Raw genomic sequence first — 25,715 nt, 5'->3', positions numbered from 1 at the left:
GAGTATGGTTTGTCACTTAAAAATAATCTTCATTCTCTGCTGAGTAAGTATCGTAAAGATACCAAACATCTCGGATCAACCGTTATAGCACATTAAAAGCAAAGACATCATATTAACAAGATATCCAGCTCTCACATTTCCCGAACAAATCTTTGGCAACATCCTTTTTTGCGACCATGGTGCCCTCAGGCGAGTCCGCATCGAATCACATACATAGAAGTAGGGGAGAGAAATGTCAAATTCGTACGCGCCAAAATAGCAGCACTGCGCACCCATACAATTGACATGACATGTTGAATGAGACGCCGTGCGATGGCGTTGCTGAACTGAAGATTGAGATTGCTCCAAGCTGACAGGGTCTTTTAAAAGGAAGCCACATCATATTACTTTCACTAGCAGCAGTGGTGCTAGACAGAGCTAATAAAAGTCATTTTCATTGACTGAAAAATAAACGAAAATGACAAGAAATTATTGTCACTCTCAGTTTCGCTTGCAAACTATGAGAACGAAATCCATGTCCAGTCAATGACATAAACGGGAAAGTAGTTTCAAAATTGTGTTTTTTCTTTCATTTGCCCTTTCAGTCATTTGCAGTTTTCAGTGAAAATCCTATAGTATTCAGTGTCGATATTCAACCAAAGCTGTGAGAATTGAAAACGACTGAAAAAGGTTTCACAATAAGTTTTAACTGTTGGTGCTCGAATTTGTAGTAGTTTTGGTTTCCAAAGAAGTTCTGGGATGTAATTACTTCGATTTGCCATATTTTAGTCACTTTTTATAGCCAAACGTCACATATTTTCAATACACCGATGCAAGAATGAAAATTTCAATTCTGCTGTTGCTACCTGAAGACGTTAGTTTGGTTTCGTCTTGTCCTAGAGGAAAGAGTGACGTTGGCAATTATGCTCTCTCATTTTTTCGATGAGAAACTAAAATGCTTCGTCTCTCTTCGTTTGTTCTGGTGTCGGTCATTTGCGAATGAGACAGTAAAACATTGAAAATGAGACTGCTGAAATGGTTTCTTTCATTGAGAATGTGTGACAATTTTTAGCTCTGGTGCTAGATATATTAAGGAATAAGCGATTGTTTGGGCATTGTGCCGGTTTTCTTTTATTACCTTTTCTACAAACGTCGGATTGTTTTGCAGTCTTCCAAAGATTTTTTCCTCGTTAAATTTCCTACGAAAATAACACTTGCACTGATTTTTAGAGTTCATAGGTTGGTCTCCAGCAGATTTTTTTTTGTAAAAAGTGAATTTCTCCATACTAAATCCCATACAAACATTAAACCGTGGGCGCGAAAATATAGTTTCTCCGATCGAGCTAAAATTTCGCATGGTGCTTATGGGATTCAAAAGGAACAGGAAAAGATGGTGGATCCATCTTTTTACCATACAACCTTGTCCCACCCTAGTGACCATCTCCATGTTAGGGAGGATAAAAGAATCGATTTTTTTTTAATAACAACTTTTTTACCCTATTTTTACAATTGTTGAATATTTTGTCTTGAAATGTCAACAGTTTCTAGGAAAAATGAGCAGATATCGTAAAGTTGAAGTTTTGTGGTTGAAAATGCTAATCGTATAAGTTTTTAGCAGTTTCCATGCTCTTTAGTTAGGGGGCGCTATATTTAGATTTGATTTCTCAATAACTTTTTCCCTATTTGAGTATTTTCTCTAATTCTTTCACGATGCGAATGGAAGATGATGTAAGATTATTGTTAATATCACGTTTATTATGTAAACATTAAATATAAGTGGAAACATAAAACATTTAAATCAACCGACCCTGTTGCACGTTTGCTAGCCTCAGTCGATAATCCATGAACGGAGACACATCGAGTGCCATCTACGTCAAGACAATGGAATTACATTCGGTATAATACAACTGGTGCTTCAGTCAATGGCGAATATGAGGTTCCGTTTCTCAAGCCTAAACGCAAATAAACAACTACTAGTTCTTCTGTGAGCATATTTGTTGGACAACGTTGAGAAACATTATACTAAACCAACCGTTCTAATGGCTCTAAATATTATCTGAAGAAACTATTAAAATTACTTTTTTTGCAAATCGTAGGTAAAATCATCAGTTTAGTGCAAATGTATAATTTGATTAGATTGGTATAATATTTTCGCAGTACGAAATGCGCACCAAACAAGCGCAAATAATGCTAGCATTTGGCTACTTCGCGTTCGAGAAAAAAGTTCGAAGTGAGAAGAGACCACCACAATTTGGCCTTTATGAAAGCCGGAATTGAATTTCGTACAGCATTTTAATAGCTTATTTCTCTCAAATGATGGAATGTATGAAATATTGAAATCTATGAGCGATTGTACGACTTACGTTACGATTATATTTATGTAATAATTTCTTCTAGGCCAAGGCTCAAACTTACAAATGACTTTGACTAGCGTCTTTCTTCCTGGAAAACAAATGAACCATACATAACAAAATAGTCCTTTTCATGACTCCAACGCAACTAACGCTCCCCAAAAGTAACGCAAAGGACCTATTTAGAAACCTAGCAGACCTAGGTCAATCTCACGGCTTTGTCTCTGACATTACCTACTCCAAGTTTTGTTTTTGAATATCTGGTATTTTTACATAACATAAAAAAGTGAGCGAAGTAAAAAATTTTTGTTTTTGAGTTAAACTTTTTTGAAAATTTCAGGTCTTGCATTTATCGATCAAATTTCAACATGAAATTTTCCTAATGTTTTTACTCAAAAACGGAACATTTCTCGTGACTTTGTTTAGTATGTGATATGTAAAAAAATCTAAGTTTCTAATAAAAATAAAAACATGTTGCGCCATCTATCCACAAACCATGAAAGCCGCTAAAACGTTAAACAATTTGCGTTTTCAATTACAAAAATCCAACTTATGTTTCCATATATTTTATGGAAAGTATACCTGAGCATTCATTCAAAAGGTACAATTTTTCAAATGAGCTTTTTTTAAACACATAAAATAAAATTTTCAAAACGAAACGAAAATTGTCACTTCACTTATTTTTTTTATATGTTTAAAATTTCTCAAAAAAAAAAAACAAATATGTGACGCCCTCTATCTACAAACCATGAAAACCTAAAAAAAAACATACAAATAGTGTTTTCAACCACAAAGCCTAGAAACATGAACTTGATAACGCAAATTGGTGAATAATTTGTTGCTAACTAATTACCAGTTGGTTATGTTAATTTTCAATTTGTTGCTCATTTTTTTGAGTACTTAGCTAAGTTCATATAAAGTTAACAAAGTACCCCTTTCAAATACGCTTTAATACAAATAAAAAAATTTTTGAACTGTTTGTTGCTAATTAGTTACGGTTACAAGTTAGTTATCAGGTGTACAGCTTTGCTTCCGCCGTTTTCCGATTGGTGGCTGTACCGGCTGAGGCTGGTCAAAATACATAGATGATAATGCCTTTAAAGTGAGTGTGTACAGTGCCTAACGAATTGTCATCGCCGTTTCAGTGACAGTTGTTCCTGTTTTCGTATTATTCACGCTCGAAAATGTCTGTTTTTGTGTCCAATTCTCGCCATTTGTGGGAAGTTTTACTTTTCTGTTACAATTCGAAAAAAATGCAGCTGAAGCGCATCGAATGCTCTCAGAAACTTACGGTGATGTTGCTCTGAGAAAAAGAACGTGTCGGGAGAGGTTTCAACGTTTTAAAAATGGTGATTTCGATGTCGAAGACCTACATGGTAGTGGTAGAGAAAAAACATTCAAAGATTGACAACTAGAAGCTTTGCTTGATGAAGATTCGTGCCAAACCCAAAAAGAGCTTGCCGAATCGTTGGAAGTGAGTCAGGAAGCCATTTCAAAAAGCCTCAAGGCTCTGGGCATGATTCAGAAAGAAGGAAACTGGATGCCGTACGAGTTGAAACCGAGGGACATCGAGCGCCGCCTGTTTGTATGTGAACAACTGCTTCAAAGACAAAATCGTAAGGGGTTTTTACATCGAATCGTAACCGGTGATGAAAAATACTTTACGCAGAAAATCAAGGGGAAAGCCGGGGCATGCTACTTCGTTGAAGGCAAAACCGAATATTCACGACGCTAAGATTATGATTTGTATTTGGTAGGATCAGCTCGGTGTGATATACTACGAGCTCTCAAAACCGGGTAAAACCACCACAGAAGATCGCTGCCGAACGTAACTGATGCGCCTTAGTCGCGCGCTAAAAGAAAAGCAGCCACAATATCAAGAGCGACATGACAAATACTCGGTCTCCAACACGCATAAATCCCAGGCTCGCAAGTTGAATCGCGAATATTTGACGAAATTTTTCTGCGTGATAATGGACGATGTGACTTATGTGCTGGAAGACTCTGAGCAGCTTTCTGTAATTTCTTTTTATACTGATATGCAACGCAACAGCGAAGAGGAGTCGCAAAAGTGGTCAAAAAGTACCTGGAAACGCTGAAATGGAAAGTCTTGGCCCACCCGCCGTATTTCCCGGATGTCGCCCTTTCTGACTTCCACCTATTCCGTTCGATGGCACACGGCCTGGCAGATCAACATTTTCAATCCTTCGAAGAGTTGGAAAAATGGATTGCTTCATGGACAGCGTCAAAAGAGGACTCCATTTTTCGAGCCGGGATCCGGAAATTGCCGGAAAGATGGGAGAAAGTTGTCGCTAGCGACGCACAATACTTTGAATAATACATCTGTAAGCACTTTTTCGCAATAAAGCTTTTAATTTTGGAAAAAAAACGGCGGAAGCAAAGTTGTACACCTGATACAAGTCGAAACCCAGTGGATAATTTGTTGCTCATTAGTTACTTATTAGTTAGGTTTCGACTTGCCTTCAAACTTTGAGAGGGGTGCTTCCTTAACTTTATATGAACATAGTTCAGTACTTAAAAAGATCTTGTTCATCCAGAAAGACGCGAAGTTGAACCAAATATTACAGAAGAGACCAGATCTTCCGGTACTTACTGTGGGCAAAAAAAATCGTCTTCATTTTTCGTGCCTACTTTCAAGCACCGGAAAAGTATGAAGTCGTTCAAAGTCGATAAACAGAGTGTGACGCATAAATCCCGGGCTCGCAAGTTGAATCGCGAATATTTGACGAAATTTTTCTGCGTGATAATGAACGATGTGACTTATGTGCTGGAAGACTCTGAGCAGCTTTCTGTAATTTCTTTTTATACTGATATGCAACGCAACAGCGAAGAGGAGCACTTCAGGACGAAGAAAAAGGGCAAGTTTCTCAAAAAAATATTTGGTTCGGTAGACAATATGCAGCTGTAGTGGAGCAAACACACGCTTCATCACTACCGGAACGGTAAACAAGAAAATATATATCATGAAGAATGCCGAAAGAAGCGATTGTTATCATTCGCACACAGCCATGACGCTCCCTCGCTATTCTGGCCTGCTTTGGCATCTTTACACTACGCCAAAGATATATTGAAATGGTATAAAACGAAAGGAGTCCATGTTGTACCGAAAGAGATGAATTCACCCACGTAGCAATCCGCAACTAGTTCTGATACGACAAAGTCAAAACTATGTTGCAGCAAGGGCACGAATAAGTTTTTTATGTTATACTGGTTAAAACATGGTGACAGCAATGTTTCATCATAACATAACTAGTTACGAAATAGTTGTTTAGGTTTCCAGTCATAACATCTTTGTGTCATATTGAATTAAATATAATTTATAAGTTATCGTTACTTAATCCAAACATATCTTTAATCACAACAATGCTTCTAGCTACTAGTTGAAAATAAGTTTATTTGACTTCAATAGTAGCAACCCGTAACTAGTTTTAATACCACTTAACCCAACTGTGTTGCAACAAGAGCACGAACATTTTTTTTTTTTGTTATACTGGTTAAAACAAGGTGACAGCAGTGTTTCGTTATAACGCAAACATTGAACTAACTATCATTTGTAAGTTATCGTTACTTGATTCTAACATATCTTTTATCACAGCTATGATTTTAGCTACTAGTTGAAAAAAGGTTTATTATCCGTTGCGAAACCATTATAAATACGTTAGCGTATATGTATGTGAATCGTTACTGTGAATTGATATAGCAATAACATAGATATTATAAGATTATAACATATAATTTCTTCATTGATTCAGATAGTTACCGGTAGGTTTTCCCAACGTTATGAAAACGAAAATGCAAACAAAAAAACTTTTGTTGGCTTGAATATGGCGAACACAATATGGAGTCTCAAGAAGTGTATGAAACGTAAATAAAACCAGGATATTACTTTTTTCAAAACTACTTTTTGCCGACAATAGTGAAAGGCAGAATAGTATTTTTGTTCTATGCACTGTCATAAACACGAAAAAAAATAATATAGGGATTGAACATCGATTGTGATAATTTTATATTTCTCATGATATCTGAATTTAAAATGATGATAAATCACTCTACTTGGAATAATTTTGAGCATTCTGAACATAGGATTATTTTGTTGTTTATTTTTTATATCTTTATAAACAGATTTTGATTGAAGGCGCATAAAAAACAGTTAAGTACAATTGAATTCCGCTCGACAGTTTTAAAATCGTTGTGAAATTTGTACCTTCCATCAAGTTTGTGATTCTATCAAGTACTCTTCTGCTTTTTTATTGATGATAGAAAAGTATAATGGATTCATTCAATGTTTATAATGTCGATGGTGACTGAGTTTCAACTAGTTTACTTGAAAACAAGTTATTTTCCAGTTATGGCAAGATAAGTTATTTCAGTATGGCATTACAACGTAACGACAACTTATTTTTAGCCGACTTAACAACTAATAGAAACTGCACTTTTTGAGTCATGCAAGTGGTTAGATGTTAGTAACAATCACTCAAATATCTGGTTGCAAACTAGTCACAAACAAGCTAGTGTAACAAAGATTGTTACTTGGGCACTTAACTGACCGCAGTTGCGACCTATCTCGCGGTATTGGGCATCATGAAGAGAGAACTCTCTCAACATAAACCGCAAGCTAAGACTATAGAAATATTTCGAAAATTTTGCACAAAAGCTGCTAAGTTGGTTGCACAGACCCTAATGGCAGGAGTAAATGCAAAAGTTCGTAGTTTCTTCATGCAGCCTAATTAAGTGGCTGTAAATAGTATTAATATGACTAATAATGCACAATTAATTAAATAAAAACTGCATCTTAGATTGAACTAACAGCAAATTTGTTCTGTTCCAAATTTTAATCTGTCCAGCAAAGTTTCGGCATTACATAGTGTTGTGTGGAATTTGGCCCTTCTGTTTCAACAGACTTCGCAGCCGATTCATAGCGTACATAATCATTGCATGCATCCTTCCAGGTCAGGGCTCGAACATACGACAACTGGCTTGCACTAATAACAACGATTTTGAATATTCAGAAACGTTAAGGAAGTGTGTCAGTTTAAATCGTATTCACGTCATCCAGTTACGTCTCTACCAATGTCCGTGTTGCACTGTGATCGATATACCTAAATATTTCCGGAAGTGTTGATCACTTTCGTAGGAAACCAATCGGGATAATGAATTGTTATGAATAGCGTGAATAGCAGGAATAGCACCGAAAAAAAGCACAAAGCAAAATTTTCGGTTACCGTATGGGTCAGCCCCGATGATTAATCTGACAGACCGCGGTTATACGGCAGAATACAAATGTCTAGCATTGTTTCAGTTTCGAAAGAAAAGAGCCAATGAAAAGGTGCCGAAGCTTAAGGTTGTTTATTTACAATTAGGAGCGATGAATGAGAGCCGTCGATTGGTGGGGGTTTTTTTAATTGTTTTGTTATTGTTTCGTTTTCTGTTGAACGATGATGAGTCAGTCAACTTTGGAAAGTATGATTCGTTTAAGGACTATTCACACATTTCAGTTCCGTGACGGTTCAGTGAAAGTGCCTTCAGTGCGCCGTCAGTGTTCTTTTTTTATCGGAACCCTTCCGTTCCGTTTCCGTGCTGTTTCCGTTCCGGCACAGCAAATGCAATGACATACCGACTTCAGTGAAAATAAAAAATATCGGTGACGACGAATTTGAGTTTGCCGGACGGACTCTACACTGACGGTGAGCTGCACTGAAACGGCACGGTGACGGATAGGTGTGAATGCGCGCATAGAAAACGAATGAAATAATATCCGTGCACGGTGTCGTGCCGGCACTGAACCGGACCGGATATGTGTGAATAGTCCCTTAACCTATCGATTGAAACTAAAAAAATGAATTACATTGGAAGATTCTCCGGGTATAGAATCCGGTGATCAACAGGCAGTTGCTTGACAAAGTTTTCTCATGATAGCAAACAACTTCGCATCGTACGCAAGTGAATCACTTCCTGTACTTCGCGGAATGAGCAGCCGGTATGTTTCTCTACCACCAGCGGGCCACACAGTTTTTCAGCCCGAGTGCTCCGAGCAGAGCCCCAACAAGCCAGCTTCTTGTTGATACAAGTATTAATGTACCATGCCTAATGACACTTTAGCCGTTGCTCGCTGGTGTGTGCGGGCCATCATCCGGGGTACGAGTTCTGTTTGATTTAATGTATGTTTGTATGCAGGGCGCAGCGCTCCACTTGGAGAACCGGGACCGCCGAGTTGAAAAGTTTTCCTTACTCAAGTTGGGAAAACTAACAACACAGACAGGAAAACCTAAGGAAACGAGGTCGCGGTAGTTCACGTGGGTACTTCTTCACCGCTCGAGAGTAGCAGGAACTCGGAACAGCGGTAAGGCGGAAACTTTCTGCCCTAATGATGGGTGTGTAGATATTGTAAAGGTACAAAGTTTACTCAAACAGATATTATACTCGTTGATGTGAATGGACTCCGTTTCTTGTTTCTATTCGACTGTGCTAGATTCGAATGAAAAGAACAAACTTCATCTCATCTTTTTGAAGTTTAATGGGGGCAACACTTCTCGACATCTTTCAGTCGAACTCATGTCACGTTCGTCGTTGTAAATCAATATAAATACATTTGACCGACACAACACAAAAAAACGAACCATTCGAACTACTTCCCGTCCCATGCATTTCAAGCAGACCAACGGCAGTAAAATAAAATTAGCGATTGTTTCACTCAATTGGAACTAAACAACAACCAGCATGGGGTATTTTTCGACTGTTGCGACTCATACGTCATATTTTCTATTTTTTCCTCATTACTATTCCCCCACGCTAGAATGTTACGTGTTTTTTAGTGCTTCGGTGGATTGTAGCCCGCCCGGACAATGTTCGGGAATGTGTTCTGTTTTCTAACGCTCCTTCCCCACTGAACAGAAGTGGCCGCCATGACATCACATCATTTGCCAAAGCCAATGGCAATTGATTCTTGGATTCGGTAGAAAATTTCATCCATCCTCTCTCCTGTACCTCCCCCCCACAGGTTTTCCCCGGACATCGGATGCGTGAGAGTGAAAAAATCCCCATCGGCCGAGCATCTGATTGAATCCGATTGTTTATTGTCTTGTCGCTTCTTCGGTTCGGTACGGTGACTTGCTGAGAGGGGTTTATTTATAATGAGTTTACTTATATTATTATTGTTATTATTATTTTTTTTTTATTATGTCGCTTCGCATGAGCAACATCATCTTCGCTGGCTTATGAACTTATGAGTGGTAGTACTATAGTTATTGGAAGTTTTCGCTTTTCCACTGAATTCGTCAGTGCGTAGCTGACTTTAGTTTAGTTCACTGGAAATCGAGGTTAGTAAATCATGATGCATGTGTTTCGGTTTGGCACTTTGTTATTAATAGCAACCAGTACAAAGATGAGAGCTCGGGGCAGATCCTTCAAAATAAGTTATGTTGGCAGTCGTAGTGCTCTAGTTATTTTCAACATGAATTTAATCGTGGTTGCTCGAAACGTTACAACATACTTCTTGCCCCATGCGTTTGGAAATATCTTTAGCAAGTAGTAAAAATTGACTCACTTATAATCTGAACATAAGAAATCAGAGCAATTTTGATGAAATAAAACAGTAGTGTAGTCTAAAATTTTACAATTCCAGCAGAAAATATTCCGCTTTGTTTTTTCCGAATATATTGATCTTTGCTTTATTTTGCTTATTCCGGTTTGGTGATGAAGTTAAGTTTTTGGACAACATGTAGACTTTGTCACAAAAAGCCACTTTCAAACTTCGTTTTCCCAAATTGGTCTAGGCTGCTTTTTGAAAAAGGCCAATGTTTGTTTAGCCTTTTTTATTCGAAATGACTATGCACTGAGGTCTTTTTTAAGCGGGTGATATGAACCGCGTAAATGAAAACCGCACAAAAAAACGCGTAACTTCTAAAATCCACATAAAAAATTGCAAAACTGAAGATTTTTTATGTCAAATATCTCAGAAACGCATGAAACGTCCAGATCTGGTGTAATCTCAAAAAAAAATTATCGAAAATCGACTTTGGAACTTTGAAATCGAAAATTTTGTTTTATACGAAATGTCTTAGGAATGTATAAAACGTTGAGATATGGTGTAGATGTAAACAAACCATGCTCTAGATGTAAACAAACCATGAAACACATTTTTTCTACGCGTAGGGCGTGTTGCGTAGAATTGCTACTGCAATTTGGTGACATAATCACTCATCGTATTGATTTATGTTTACGATAAACTATCAACTCTGAAGAATGATTTGTGCAAAACTTTTTCGGACTTTCATTAAAAGATTTCTTCTTAGAATGTTATTATTTTTCACTCACCTCAAGAACTGCTGTTTATAGCTCTATGACATAAGTAAGCTTTATGAAACACTTCTGAGTTGTTCTTCACTGGTGAACTTATCATCTGCTCTAAACATTTTATTACAAAACCTTTGAATAACTCACAGTTCTGGTATTGAAAATTTGCCGGCCTGCTTTAGTATTGGTAACACCACCCTTTTATATTGGCAGTGATGTCATACATAATTAGAGAAAAAAAACCTTGCAATGCACTAAAAATTGCATTGTTTTCAATTAGTCGCACATTGATATAGTTAAAATTACGGATCAAAACTACTTTCGTACGCCATCATCTAAAATTTCAATATTTAGAAAAAAACGATAGCATTTCCCCTATTTCCATTTCAAACATTGCTTCCCCTCCAAGTTATCCGCAACCCTGTTGTCTTATTTACGGTCGCTATGGAATGCAAAAAATAAACACGCAGTTCAAGTATTGCAATCTTTTCAAAATGCCTCGTCCATCTAAGAAGAGGAAAGCAGCGCTCATTCGCGAAAATCAATAGAAAAATATATGGAATACGTTGATGGAGTGTGTTTTGGGTAGTGAGTATGTGCGGGACTCATCAGTTCAAACAGTGGAAGAACTGCCAGAAGTGACGGTTCAAAACAATACCACGGAATTTAGAAACTGTACTGGATCCAATAATTTGGTATCAATACATACAAGTTTTAAAATATTTTCGTCAATAGATGAAATTATATATTCAAATTTGCATGATAAATCTATTCAGAGCAAATAGCCGATTTGTCATCAAGCTCTCTTGTCAAGTGCCACTTGACTTTTCTCTGGGTGAGGTTGCTTTCCTATCCGAAAAGGATATGTTGTCGACAAAATGGAAAATGTAGAATTTGTTGGTTAGTATTTTTTGAATATGGGAGCTTCATATTCAAAAGTTAAAATTAACATAAAAAGCCATTGCAGCAGAGTTTGTTCTGATTTCGTGCTACTACACTTCATTCATCAATGTAACAGCTTCCTTTTCACTTTGTAATGTAAGAAAAATGCCAAGAACCAAGCGAAGGCAAACAGTAAACTATCTTCTTTGGCACAATCATTATATTCTCATGGTTGCAATTTGTTAACTCCAGAATGAGCATGAAGATGAGATATGTCCACTCTGTTCTGCTAGGTTATTTGAATAGTTTCAATGTTCACATTTTATTCTGGCAACTGTATTCCTTTCAGCACACAAATAATATTATTTCATTCCTCTCTACTCACAAATACTATTACTTAATGAAAAAGTATTGTTTCACCAATACTTTTACATTTATTTTCCTTGGCTTCTGTCCACGGGCACCTTAAAGAATTTGAGTCCACGTAACTTCAGAAATCCACGTAGAAAAAAATCGCATGACTAAACATTTTTTTATGCTATTTTTGTATGCCAGGAAATGCATAAAAAGTTTAGTAATCTTAAAAAAAACGACTTCGCGACCGCGTTACTTTGGAAATCCGCGTAGAAAAAAAACCCAAAACTGAAAAAAAACATTTCATGCCAAATGTTTAAAAAATGCATGAAACGACCATCTGGATCTGGTGTAAACACGAGAAAAAAATTTTTTTTTTCTGAGAACAAAAAACTACTTTGGAGCTTAGAGAAATTCAGACCGCGTATCTTCGGAAATCCGCGTCGAAAAAAGCCACCAAACTGGAGAAATTTTTGTTTTATGCCAAATGTATTAGAAATGCATGAAATGTCCAGATCTGGTGTAATCTTAGAAAAAAATGTGAAAAAAATCGACCTTCGGGACTTAGAAAAAAATGAGAGATCTGCAAAATCAAAAATTTTTTTGATGCCAAATGCCAAAGAAATTCATAAAACGTCGAGATCTGATGTAATCTAAAAAAAAATTTTTTTTTCGAAAAAAAATCAAAAAAATTTGTCTGAGTTGACTCAAAAAAAAATTCGGAATAATACCAGATCTCGACGTTTCATGTATTTCTAAGGCAAAATAAGAAAACCGGAAATCTTCCTAAAAAAGAACCACGTTACTTCGGAGATCCGCGTAAAAAAACCGCGTACAAAATGACCTCAGTGTAGTCTAAAATTGACAAATCCTACAAAAAAGTGTTCTACTAGCATTTTTTACAATATTAGATGAATCTTGGAAAAAATTCAGAAAACCTTAATCGAGCTCTACACTAAGAACGTGCTTAATCTATCTAGTGGCGTAATGATGCCTTTCTCATGTAACTCATATTTTCATAAATATTACCAAGGGATTTCTACGAAAAATTTCTTTGAGTGTGTTTGAGCCTGAGCAAAGCTCATAGGAATTCTTCGTTTTCTTTTGCATTGTCATTCTACATGACGGTATAAATTTTGAACACACTGCACCTTGTCGTTCCGGCACCGGAAGTCGCATTTGAACAAAAGTCAATAGCCGTCTATAAGACCAAAAAACTTTTCATTTGAGTATAAATTTGTGGAAATCTACTAAGCCGTTTAAAAAAAAATGTAGAGAGTTCTGTTTTTGATTTTTGGCCACTATTTCCGGGAACCTGGAACTGGGAATCGGTATGGCTGAAAACGGTTCTTTTGACCGGCAACACAACCTACAAATTGTATTAATTTTTCTCATAGAGAAAGGCTATACACTCACTGTGAAAAACGACTTTTCATCCGAGGCCGAGGATTGAATGTTATATACCATTCGATTCAGCTCAACGAACTGAGAAAATGCATGTGTGTGTAAGTATGTAACAAAAATAAACACTCACCATTTTCAGAGATGACTGAACCGATTTTCACAAATTTGGATTCAAATGAAAGGTCTAAGGGTCCCATAGCCTGTTATTGTTATTTTATTTGAATTCGACTTCCGGTACCGGAGTTATAGGGTAATATGTGGAAAATAAGTAAAAAATTTGCGCTCAATTTTCTCGGAAATGACTCAATCGAATTTCACACACTTAGACTCAAACGAAAAGTATTGAAGTTATTGAAAAATTTCTACAACAAAACTTCCAGTTTCAGAACTAAAGCGCGATAGCTGGAAAATCTTTAATTTCATTAGAGTTTTTTCACAAGCGATGACAAAAACTGGTACAGGGTGTCCCACGAAAAAATTTCGAATTTAAAAACACAATAATAAAAATAACGGTTTGGTAAAATTTCAATGATTACACATTTATTTCATGAAAAACGCCACACAGCCAACGAAACATTCGATGTTCTGCGAACAATCTTTGAAAATCGAATAATCAGCAGAAATGGTGATGTAAACTGGCCTTCGAGAAGCTGCGATTTGACGCTGCTCGATTCTTCTATTTGGGGAGCGGTTGAAGGTAAATGTTACGCCAACCATCCAGGAACAATTGAAGACCTCAAGTACGGGATTCAAGTTGCTATTGATGACATAGGGATAGAAACAATTGAAAATGTAGTAATAAATTGGGTGGATCGGATTTGGTATTGCCAAGTCAACCGCGGGGGAACGAAATTATTTTTCATAAAAATTTTATGAATCAACCTTCCAAATAAATGTATAATCATTGAAATCTATCAAACCGTTTTTTATTATTTTTCGTGGGGCACCCTGTATAAATCCTATAAAACTAAGTGATAAATTCTTCTAGCTGGCAGAACTTGTTAGTTTGTGAGCATATAAACTTAATTCGGCAGTACTGGCTTCCCCCATTTCCTGTTCCGAAAGCACCGTAAGTGATGAAGAATAATTCCAAAAATAGAACTCACTTCGATTTCTCAGTGATACTTGAGTCGATTTTCCGAAATCTTGATTTAAATTGAAACACATTGTCTCAAATACTGTGAAATTTCATTTGGATTCGACTTCCGGTTCCGAAATTACAAGGCGATGAGTGTCAAAGTTTTCATACCGCCATATAAAATGACGATTTGACGCCGGTACGTGCTGGAATGGAAGAAGAAAACGCAACACGCCTTTACAAACGATACACACAGCGTGCATTGTTCAATTTCGTACACGCTATAAACAAAACGAAAACCAACACCGAAGCTGATTACCTACTCATATTCCTCAGATATAGCGTGACCAATTTCCACACACTTAGGCACAAATCGAAGGCCTTATGGTCGCATAGAAAGCTTTAAAATTTCATCCGGATACAACTTTTGGTTGCGGAATTACAGGGTGAAGAGAGTTAAAAATTTTATATCGCCACTTTAAGCGGTGAAGCCAAAAACGTAAAAAGATTTCTAAACTTGGTTCGAATCTGTAGTTTGTTTTGCCCCGTTCCTCCCGAACCGGAAGGTCGATCTGGATAAAATTCAATAGTAGACTATGGAACCAAGAGACCTTTAATTTGAATCTAAGTTTGTGAAAATGATAATTTTGGCAAAAGTCGGACAACTATAGCGGTAGAGTATTCTGCTCACAAATTGAGTTCCATCGAATTCTTGGGTCATTACAGTTTAGTTAGGTTTTCGATAAATAGAAACTAGAAAAAATGCAGTTTGAATGAAAAACAATTTTTAGTCTAAAAAACTTTTTTTTTTCTTTGAATGCGCCCTTCTTAAAATGTATGAACGATTAGGGAATTATGTTGGGACCAATTTTCATCCACATCCAAACTGGCGTAAATTGACTTCAAATTTCTAATTGATTTTTTTCATTGTAGGACTTGATTGCGAATTTTTTAGTGGAAAGTGGACTAATTCTGTAAAAATTAATAGTAAAACTTTATTTTTGTAATATTTGTCAGGGAGGGTGTTGTCAACATTTGTTTCCGCAATCCGATTTCGGATTTGTGAGAGTTCCTTCTTTCGTTATCTTACGCCTGGACACAAAGTATCCTTGTGAATCGCTGGTCAGCTACGCGGACCGGAATTCAACAACCATTTCACTACGGTACGCTTTTATCAACAAGAAAACTTCACCTAATAACGTAGTGCGTCTGCTACAACTACCGATGAGAACACACCGAAGAAGACAAAAGCATATAAAAATAATCTGGCAATGATGTTACCGACAACAATAGTGCAAAGCAAAGTCTTTATTTTATATTCCGTTTCTAAAAGTTGACCATTCTGTTTCAACATACTTCGCAGCCGATTCAGAACGTACAGAACCATTGCATAGCTGACTGACACTAAAAATTCTTTCAGGGTATATCTCGAACATACAACTAGCTTGTAAGATCAGCAACCTACATATTGAATCGCTAACCCGAATGATGAATCAAGAGACGAAATCGTGATTGGTGAACAAATCAACCTTCATCCATTGTTGGATGCTACAAAGAACGTATTTTCTCAAAAAAGAGTAGCAATGAGATCCTGTGAAAAAGTTTTTTGCCTTTCTCATATAGAAAGGTTATATAATCACTGTGAAAACCGACCTTTGAACCAAGGGCCGGAGGGCCGAGTGTCATATACCATTCGATTCAGTTCGTCGAGTACGCAAAATGTCTGTTTCTCGGAGATGGCTGGACCGATTTTCACAAACTTAGATTCAAATGAAAGGTCTTGTGGTCCCATACAAAAACCGGAATATTATTTGGATCCGACTTCCGGTTTCGGTATTATGGGGTAAAATGCACCAACTTTTCTCAAAGACGGCTGAACCGATTTTTACAAACTTCGATTCAGCTGAAAGCTCTTATGGTCCCATATAAAATTCCTGAATTTTGTTTGGATCTGACTTCCGGGTTCGGAGTTATGGGGTAAAATGAATGTGCATAAAAATCAAAATATTATTAATAATTTTTCTCAGAGATGACGTGATCGATTTTCACAAACTAGGATTCAAATGAATGGTCTCATGATCCTTCACAAAACTTCTGAATTTCATCTGTATCTGATTTCCGATTCCGGAATTATAAGGTGATTAGTGTAAACATTGTTTGACATGAGAAAGGCAGCGTTACACCACTAGGCGGATTGAAACAGATTTTGAATGTTTACTTACAATGTTATCGATTAGGATCCTGAATGAATCACAATTAACAATATTCATTTTCTTAGACTTTGAAAAGACTTTAAACTAAACTAAACGTTTTAAAATGACTGTACATCGGCAGGCTGTTCCAAAAAATTTTATCCTATTTGACGTCTACTTCTTAAGAATAATTTCAAAAATATAAATATACCATAAAAATCTTCTTGGGTCCCCTGAGTTGGTTATGGTTTTAACGTCATAACGCAAACCCAAATCAAATTATGATTTTTGGAAAATGTCTTTCACGCAGCCAACCTGTGTTCCATTCCCTAGCCCGCACACAAAGACGGATTTTTTTTAATCGAGAGACGAATGACCACAAGGTTAAAGCCTCTATAATGGAAACAAAAACATGTGGTCAATATTAAAGGAAACTTGCGTGACTGCCGCCATCGTTAGTCTGTTTTTACATGAGGCTCAAATTGGCGGTCGTAATAATAATCGATTACAACCGCAAAATGCTCAACACCTTCATTTCTTTTAAGACAAAACTTAACAATCCTAAGTTCCGCTCAGCTGAAGGTGTTTATTATTGTTATTTTTAAATACCTGATGAGGCGTTGATTTATTTTTAATTGTTTATGTTTGTTTCGATGTTTTTTTCTCACTTTTACCGGACCGCAGATTCGTGAACGTGTTACAGTTACTGCTTTTGTTACAACTCCAGTCCAGACACCAACCGCCGATAGTTTAAAATTACCTGCAGCTACTGGTTAAAATTATTCAAACACGAGCCGCTCTTACCGGATCGAAGTTAAAGAGCTAATTCCGATCGATGCCCGTAGCAGGCGTGGCATGAAATCGAAAGCTCGAAAATGAATAAAAAGTGAATCGAACCCAATCATCATTAATAAGAGTGAGATGGATTTTTGTTTTGTTTTCTGGCCCAAACCCAGATTGGCGATTATTTACGCGAAAGATAGCAGAGATGAGAGCTGAACCAGCGTTTTTTATTATATGCAACCTAGCAGCTGCAGATTCAATGTACGGTGGGATGAAAATGAAATGTTTGCATAAATCTATTTTTGTATCTAGTTCAAGTGCGTGTGTAATCTGAGAGAAAGTACTCGGGGTTTTACGCTTTCTGATAGGACGGAAAAAGATTTATTGCTTAACCCGGCTGGAACGAAGATATTGATCTAACCCGTTTTTCTTTCTTTGTTCCATTGCAGAACCAAATCATCAAAGCAGCTAGTAATCACAGTCTCGATAAGGACACCAACGGGGCGAAAACGGATGAGGAAGTGCCGGGTGAAAATGACCCCAGTGCATCCACCGGACCGGTGGCTCTGCGCAGGGACAACCTACACAAGGACAGTGCACTGAATCAGTGCATCAATGAGCTCACCTCGAACCTGCACCAACGACGCTGCGTCAGCAGTGACATTTCTTCACCCACCAAATCGTCATCGATGTCCTCGTCTTCCTCACCTTCGTCGACGATGATAACCTCTTCCGGTAAGACTGGGCAACCCAACAGTGCCAACGCAAGCAACAATCCGCAGGACAACACTTCCGACGGCGAACAGAGTCGTCCGCGACGTTCCAGTCACAGTGACGCCCTACTTTCCTCGCCAAGTCATTTTGTGACGGTGATAGAAGTCAAAGAGCCTTCCGAGAGTGCTCCCAATCAGCAGGACGAGTCGAAGCGACATTCCAGCTCATCCACTACCGCCGTTCCGGCCTTACCTACCAAAACTACCAGCGACAATAGCAATAATAACAATCATCCAACAACAATTATCCAACAATCCAGTACCACTGCCTCCGGCAAACCCAACAACTATGAAAACGTACTAATCAATACCAAACGCGGAAGCTGCGAGAATCTTAACAATAACAACAACAGCAACAGTGTGCATCACAGTCAACTACAGAAAAACAACGCAGCGACAAGTGAGCAGCACAGTACATTCCTAGACAGCTCCAAACAGCATCCCAAACCGTCGGCACCACCCCTGGTGGGTTCATCGATCGCCGAGCGAACTTCACAGCTCATAGCCGGCGGGCAGGAGCTCAAGAAAAAGGTTCCACCACGGTGAGTAACCCGATGATGCTATTCTGTAGTAACATTTCTTATTCCGTGCTGGGTTGGATTTTTATTTTTGCTTTCGATTGTAGAACTTCAATCATTCTGACACTTGCATTTATCGTTCTGTCCAGTCAGAATTGACGGTTGTTGCACCTGGATTTGTGACAGGAGACTGACTGAGGTCGTGGATGTAGACACAATGCAAAAGTGTATAGAACTCTTCTCTCCTATTTAGACATTGATTCACTTTCAGTCTTCATGAGAATGTTGAAACTGGTCGTTTGATTCGTTGCTTTTGTTCACTCGGTAGTCCAAACGGAATCTTAAGAAAATCTGAACATTTGAAAGAATATAAAATGCGCCATCTAAATGAGGTGAATGGGAAGCTGATAGTAATTTGACAGTTCTAATCTATGATTAAAAATACCATTTTTCAATTGGCTAGTTTACAAATCCACTACCACAAATCCTATCCAGAGCATATTCCTGGTTACGGAGTTTTGAGTCGAGAGAACATTCAATTAAAGGATTTCATACCTTTCGTTGGTCGTAGTTTAGAGCATTTCGATGAATTCATGTCCTTGAGAACAAATTGCACTGAATTAGCCTCACTTCAATCCAGTACGATTTTAGAATAGTGACATGTAGCTAAAGACAACCAAAATAGAGGACTTTCATTGCTGCATTTATAAAACAAAGAACATTTTGAAGTCATGCAGTCATTCAAGTTTCATCATAGATGGTGCCTGTTGTGACGAAAGTTTCGTTTTGTGTTCCGTAGATACAGTTGTCATGCCAAATAAAGTATCTTGATGCGAACTTCGACATTATGTTCTTTTTGAAACGATCAAATATCGATGTAACAGCTTCAGATTTTTCATGTAAGCACACACACACACACACACACTTTTTTTTTCATGCGTCCCACTTGATTTACCTCCACCGCAGCAAACCACACAAACACGTTGGTGTAGATCAGGGGTTCACAAACTATTTTGGGTCATGGACCCATATACTAAAATTAACTTAGGCCTCAGACTCCCATCAACAAATTCCTTTGAAAATTCAATTTCTTGCTTTTTTAATATTGATGTAAAATACTTGCCAATATCTGTGGATGGTCAAATAAATACAACTTTTTTAGCGTAAATATTTCAAATAACAACTTATATCAAACAATAGGGGGTCGATTTCTAGACCTTGGTTCGGTTCCGAAGTTATAGGGCGATGAGTGTCAAAACATTCAAATCGTCATTCAAAATGACGATGCAAAACTAGTACGCGACGGTAGTGTGGCTTTGCTCCGTTTGCAGTGTGCTTTGTTCAACTTCGTATAGCGTGCAGGGTTGCTCCATTAACACCTAAACGCTCGGGTAGGGATTTTCATCGAATTCATTTTTTCAAAAATTCATAACTTTTGATACAGTTGATCAATTTTGTTACGTCTAGTGTCAAAAAACCGGACCAGATGTAAATTCAAAGTACTTTCAATTTAGAGCTTTATACTTCTAACGGCAGAACAGACATACCTCATGGCGATCTGGGATAACTCCGGTGTTTTTGGACCGCTGCGGTTCCGTATAAGTCAGCATGGACTAGACGAAAATCTGTTTTTTTTACACTGGATGCATCCAAATTGATCAACTGTATAAAAAGTTATGAATTTTTGAAAAAATAAATTCGATGAAAATCCCTACCCGAGCGTTTAGGTGTTAATGGAGCAACCCTGCACGCTATACGAAGTTGAACAAAGCACGCTGCGAACGGAGCAAAGCCGCACGTACCGACGCGTACCAGTTTTTCATCGTCATTTTGAATGACGATTTGAATGTTTTGACACTCACCGCACTATAATTTCGGAACCGGAAGTCGGATCTGGATGAAACTGCACAGACTATTTTAAGACAATGAGAGCTTCAATTTGAATCATGATTTGTGAAAATCGGTTTAACCGTTCATCAGGAATCAGAACAAATTGGCTCAAATGGCACGTTCCCCTTGATATTTGGAGATTTGTGCCTTGCCATCAATTTGTTTTTAGCATCATTTTCCCGATATATAAGAGGGAAGGATTGAAAGGAAATGGTAAGGGTTGGACTAGGAGGATGGGAAAAATTGACGACACAAAAACACATAAAAGCAGAAGTAAATTCTGCACCCCTAAGGGATGCTGAACAATCTGCTGAGGATCACATTTAGTGGAAGCAGAAGGAAATTCTGAACCTCTACGAGGTCCCGAACAGTCTGCTGTTAATAAAACCTCCAACCCCCGAGAGGATTTAGAGATCTTACAAAAGCGACACCATTCTGCACTCCCGGAAGAATGCAGAACGACTCGCAGTATGTACGAGAAGAAGTAAATTCGGTACCCCTCAGAGGATGCCAAACAATCTGCCAAACCCTATTTAAGGTGAATACAGAAGGGATTCATTCACTCCAGGAAGAACGATGAACCCTTCTGACTATAGCTCCTTACCACATTGGGTGAGAAACGAGAGAATATCCTTCAATTTTAGCTCCGCATACACAGACTCAACCATGTATGGAGAACCAAAAACCCGGATACGTAGCTGCGTCAATGCGGGACAGTTACATATCAGATGATATGAAGTACCATAATCGCATTCACACAAATCACACGAATAATACTCAGCACGTTGAATAGTAGCCATGTGATAATTGAGTTTGCAATGTCCAGTCAGAGCTCTGACCAGAATACTTCAATGATACTTGGAGAAATGCAGTAGACACTTTGACATTTTCAGATTTAAATCTGGTAGAAATGCTTTTGTCTGAGCGCAAGTTTGCAAGCTGCGCCAGTAGCTGGCATGTTTGGATGCAGCCCAAGAACGTATCTTGTGCTTTATCCAACTAGTTGAAAGTGGTAAAGCTGGTTCAGGACCAACGAAATCATTCGTTGCACCAGCTCTAGCCAACTCATCAGCCCATTCATTTCCAGTAATACCAGAATGGCCGGGTACCCATATGAAGTAAACAGCATTTGAAATGCTGAGGTCTTCAATTTGAGTTCGACATGCGATCACTTGATTCGACCGTGAGTCATTCGAACTGAGTGCTTTTAAGGCTGCCTGACTGTCGGAACAAAAATAAATACGTTTACCACAGATCCTCTGCTGAAGTGCCGATTGTACTCCACACAGAATTGCGTAGATTTCTGCTTGGAACACAGTACAGCATCTACCAAGTGAATGAGACTGCTCCAGCCTATTTCACGACAGTAGATACCAGCACCAGCACGACCATTCAACAGAGAACCGTCCGTAAAACAAACTATGTGTTCATCAAGTTGTCGTTCCAGACAACCAGACAATCATTCCTAACGAAGAGGATAGCTCACATTGAATGTTTTAAAAGGAAAACTGCTTGTGAGAGTTAGGTCACTAGGAGCGAGTAAATACTCATCCCACGGAAACATTTGAGACCACAAGCGAGTGTGACTGGTAGCATATTCTAATGGGTTACTGTTCCAAAGCCCTGTAACCCTAAGACGGTATGCACAAGATAATGCTTCTTGTTTTAGGAACACATGTAGTGGTTTAATGCACAGTAGCGCCTCTAGAGCAGCAGAAGGAGTTGTCGTGAATGCTCCTGTCATCGCCATTAGGACCATCCTTTGGAGATGATTTAGCTTTGACTGAACTGTCGCGACTTCTCCTTTCTGCCACCATACAAGACATCCATATGCTAAAATTGGTCTAACGATAGTTGTGTAGATCCAATGAATATATCTGGGTTTGAGTCCCCATGATTTTCCAAAAGCTCGTCTGCATTGGCCGAAAGCCATGCAAGCTCTTTTAATCCTGAAATCAATGTGAGCAGACCAATTCAGTTTTGAGTCAAGAATAACCCCGACGTATTTAACTTGATCGACCACAGTGACCCCTGAACCAAAGAACTGCAACGGACGAGCTCCTGTAATTATCCTACGATGAGTGAAAAGCACCATTGATGTTTTGCCCGGATTTACAGATAATCCAAACCTGACAACACCATTGTTCAACAGATCGCAGGGCTTGCTGCATTAAATCAAAGAGAGTGTTAATGCTTATACCGGTCATCAATATATGATAATCGTCGGCAAAACCATAAGTCGGAAATCCAAGGTTATAAAGTTTCCTTAACAAACCATCAGCGACTAGGTTCCATAAAAGTGGGGATAGTACACCACCTTGAGGACACCCACAGACACTCAGCTTTCTAATCTCTGGCCTACCGAAGCGATGATCAAAGAAGTTGATTGCTAAGCATTGCGTGTATCCAGTAAGGGAAAAACCCAAGATATTCCGTTCACGACTGCAATGTTTAACCTCCTGCAGCCATTCAGCCATCGGCACGGAAATACACCTTGACTTAGGAGTTCCTATTTTTGTGGCCTTTTACGACATGGAATAGGAAACCAGTGGATCAATTCTTGGTAAAAAATAATTCCGCCGGATGCCACACGGCTTACCTGTTTGGTGGACTTATACCACCGGTACAGGTGGACCGTAGCGTTATTCTTAGCAGTTGGGAAACCGCTACCGACACTACACGGCTATCTAGGCTGCTCAGAGAGGGAAGTTAACATTGATGGTCAACTTCCATGGATGGCCGAGCAGCCGTTAAAAATCTGGATGAAACTGCACAGACTATTTTAAGACAATGAGAGCTTCAATTTGAATCATGATTTGTGAAAATCGGTTTAACCGTTGCTGAGGAATCGTAGTGTGTTTCGTTTTTGGAGATTTTCTTCACTATTATCGGTAAGGGAGAGCGTTCGGTTACCGGTACCCTTTTGTTTTAAGCTCGAAACTTCTGACTTAGTGCACATAATGCGGACAGCTCTACATCCATGGAAAGCTAACGTCCCTAGCTAACAACTAATTAAGAAACTAAGTTGATTCATTCGATTGAAAAAACTATATAACCATTTTAGTGAAGTGGTAAATTTTGGCCATTTCAAAAAAGGTGTTCGGTTACCGGCACCCAAAAAAATTTCGCCTGAAATGAAAAATATAAGCAAAAGCTGCAATTATTCAAGGAAAAAAAGGAAATTTATTCTTTTCGGAAGCGTTTTGGACAAAAGTTTTTTTATCTGATGTTGACTTCGCCTATGCTCTCTTGGCCGATGATTTGGATGGTGGCGCCTTTGGTGTTGATTTGGCCGGTCTTCCACGTTTTTTCTTAGCCGGAGCATCTTTGGCTTACTTTGTCTCGAAAGCAGCCTGCATATCACTGACAATTTTTTACTATTTGTCGAAAAAAATGGGATGCCGGTAACCGAAATCGGTAGACATTTTGAAAATGACCAAAAAAATCTTTGGTTGCAAAAATTTTGAGAGCATCCGGTATTGAATCACAAAGTAGATCGATTTCACCTCATAAATATTCAATCCACTCATCTTTCCGATTGATGCTCTTCAATTTATGATACTATAAAATAAGTCAGAAAAAACTTTTGTGTTGATTTTCACGCAATTAAAATTTGTTTTGAACGCAGCAAAAAGTACAAGCGTCTGTTTGCTTTGGTATTCGGCACAAAAAGAGTGTGCTGCTATTACACACACACACATGACATTTGTCGGAATGACGCTACCTGCTTTCTGTCAAAAGTTACGGTGTGGTGCCGGCAACCGAACACCTTCCCCTACTTTCGGAAGCGGGAACCGGGCTCTAGTTCCCCAAAGAAGTTTTATATATTCACTAGGGTAGGACAAAAAATTGATATCAGCTCCACCAAACTTTTCCTTTTGGGTCCCATAAGCATCATGCAAAATTTTAGCTCGATCGGAGAAACTATATTTTCGCGCCCATGGTTTAAAGTTTGTATGGGATTTAGTATGGAGAAATTCAATTTTAACCAAAAAATCAGCTGGAGATCAACCTATGAACTCTAAAAATCAGTCCATGTGTTATTTTCGTAGAAAATTTATCGAGGAAGAAAACTTTAGAAGAAAGCAAAACAATAAGACATTTGTAGAAAAAGTTATTAAAGGAAAACCGACTCAAGGTCCGAACAATGGCTCACTCCTTAATATATCTAGCACCACTGCTGCTAGTGGTGGTAATATGATTGTGCTTTCTTTTATTATGCTATAAAGGTTGATTTTAGTTGTTTGATGTCTTCACAAAAGTTTCGCAACTGAGTATGAGTATGGATTATTTTTAAGTGACAAGTCATGTTCCAAAACTCACTGTAAAGACACAAAAAAGTCTAACTTTTTAATTTGAAGAAATAGGTTTTTGTAATCTTCTACAATATTTTAGATAAACTCAAATCCAAAAACTTTGCGAATATTTAAACCTTCTATCTCTTATAGTTTAGAAGATAAAGATGGTACTATTTTATGCAAACAAAAACACAATTTATGCTTATGACAGACATGTGATATCGGTATCACTGTACACCATGAAATCACATGTCTGTCACCCTGAATCACGGTGGTATCACGCGAGCATCATGATACAACGGTGATTTCCGTACTACGGTCATTCATCGTTGTACTGCGCCAAATCACATCACTGTTTACTGCTACCAGCGCCATTGGCGAGCGATGGTGAACTCATGAAACAATATTTCCTTCTTCTGAGCATCAAATAATAAACAACCATCGTCATATTTTGAAAAAAAAACTCGGTAAAATGCTAACAAGCGGCATAAAACTTATATACTTTGTAGCATATTTTCAAAAAGCAGTCAAACCAAGAAATATTCATTAATTTGGTGAAGTTTTGAAATACAAATAAGGAAAACAATTTATTCATATTTGTACAAAAAATCAGCACTATTGAGTAATTGTTTTCTATTCAATAACAAGTAAGATTATTGTTGAAATGGATTTAAAAACATAATGATTCATATTTTGAATGCACATGTGGTAATAATAAACGATAAATATCCAATACATGAATAAACCAATTGTGTAATCATCCTGTTTATTGATGACCTATCGAAATTCCATTTATAACATTGGTCCCCTATATTCACTTCTGGAAACTCTAAATCTACTTATTACTTCGTCTTGAATCATCCGGTTGAATGCCGTTCGATGAAAAGAAAACTTGTTTTT

General features: G+C 38.0%; 1 protein-coding gene across 8 annotated transcripts in view; it reads left to right on the top strand.

Moving 5' to 3' along the window:
- The window catches only part of LOC131425756 (active breakpoint cluster region-related protein), a 144,860-nt gene that overhangs the window by 58,073 nt on the left and 61,072 nt on the right, over nucleotides 1-25,715 (top strand). For all 8 annotated transcript variants that reach the window (XM_058587890.1, XM_058587889.1, XM_058587895.1 and 5 more), the window contains one exon: nucleotides 17,786-18,651. In XM_058587890.1, coding sequence (XP_058443873.1) covers nucleotides 17,786-18,651 — 866 coding nt within the window. The remainder of the gene's footprint in view (nucleotides 1-17,785; nucleotides 18,652-25,715) is intronic.

Source organism: Malaya genurostris, chromosome 1, assembly GCF_030247185.1.
Source record: "Malaya genurostris strain Urasoe2022 chromosome 1, Malgen_1.1, whole genome shotgun sequence".
Taxonomy (NCBI): Eukaryota; Metazoa; Arthropoda; class Insecta; order Diptera; family Culicidae; genus Malaya; species Malaya genurostris.
This window is presented reverse-complemented; position numbering and strand designations above follow the sequence as displayed.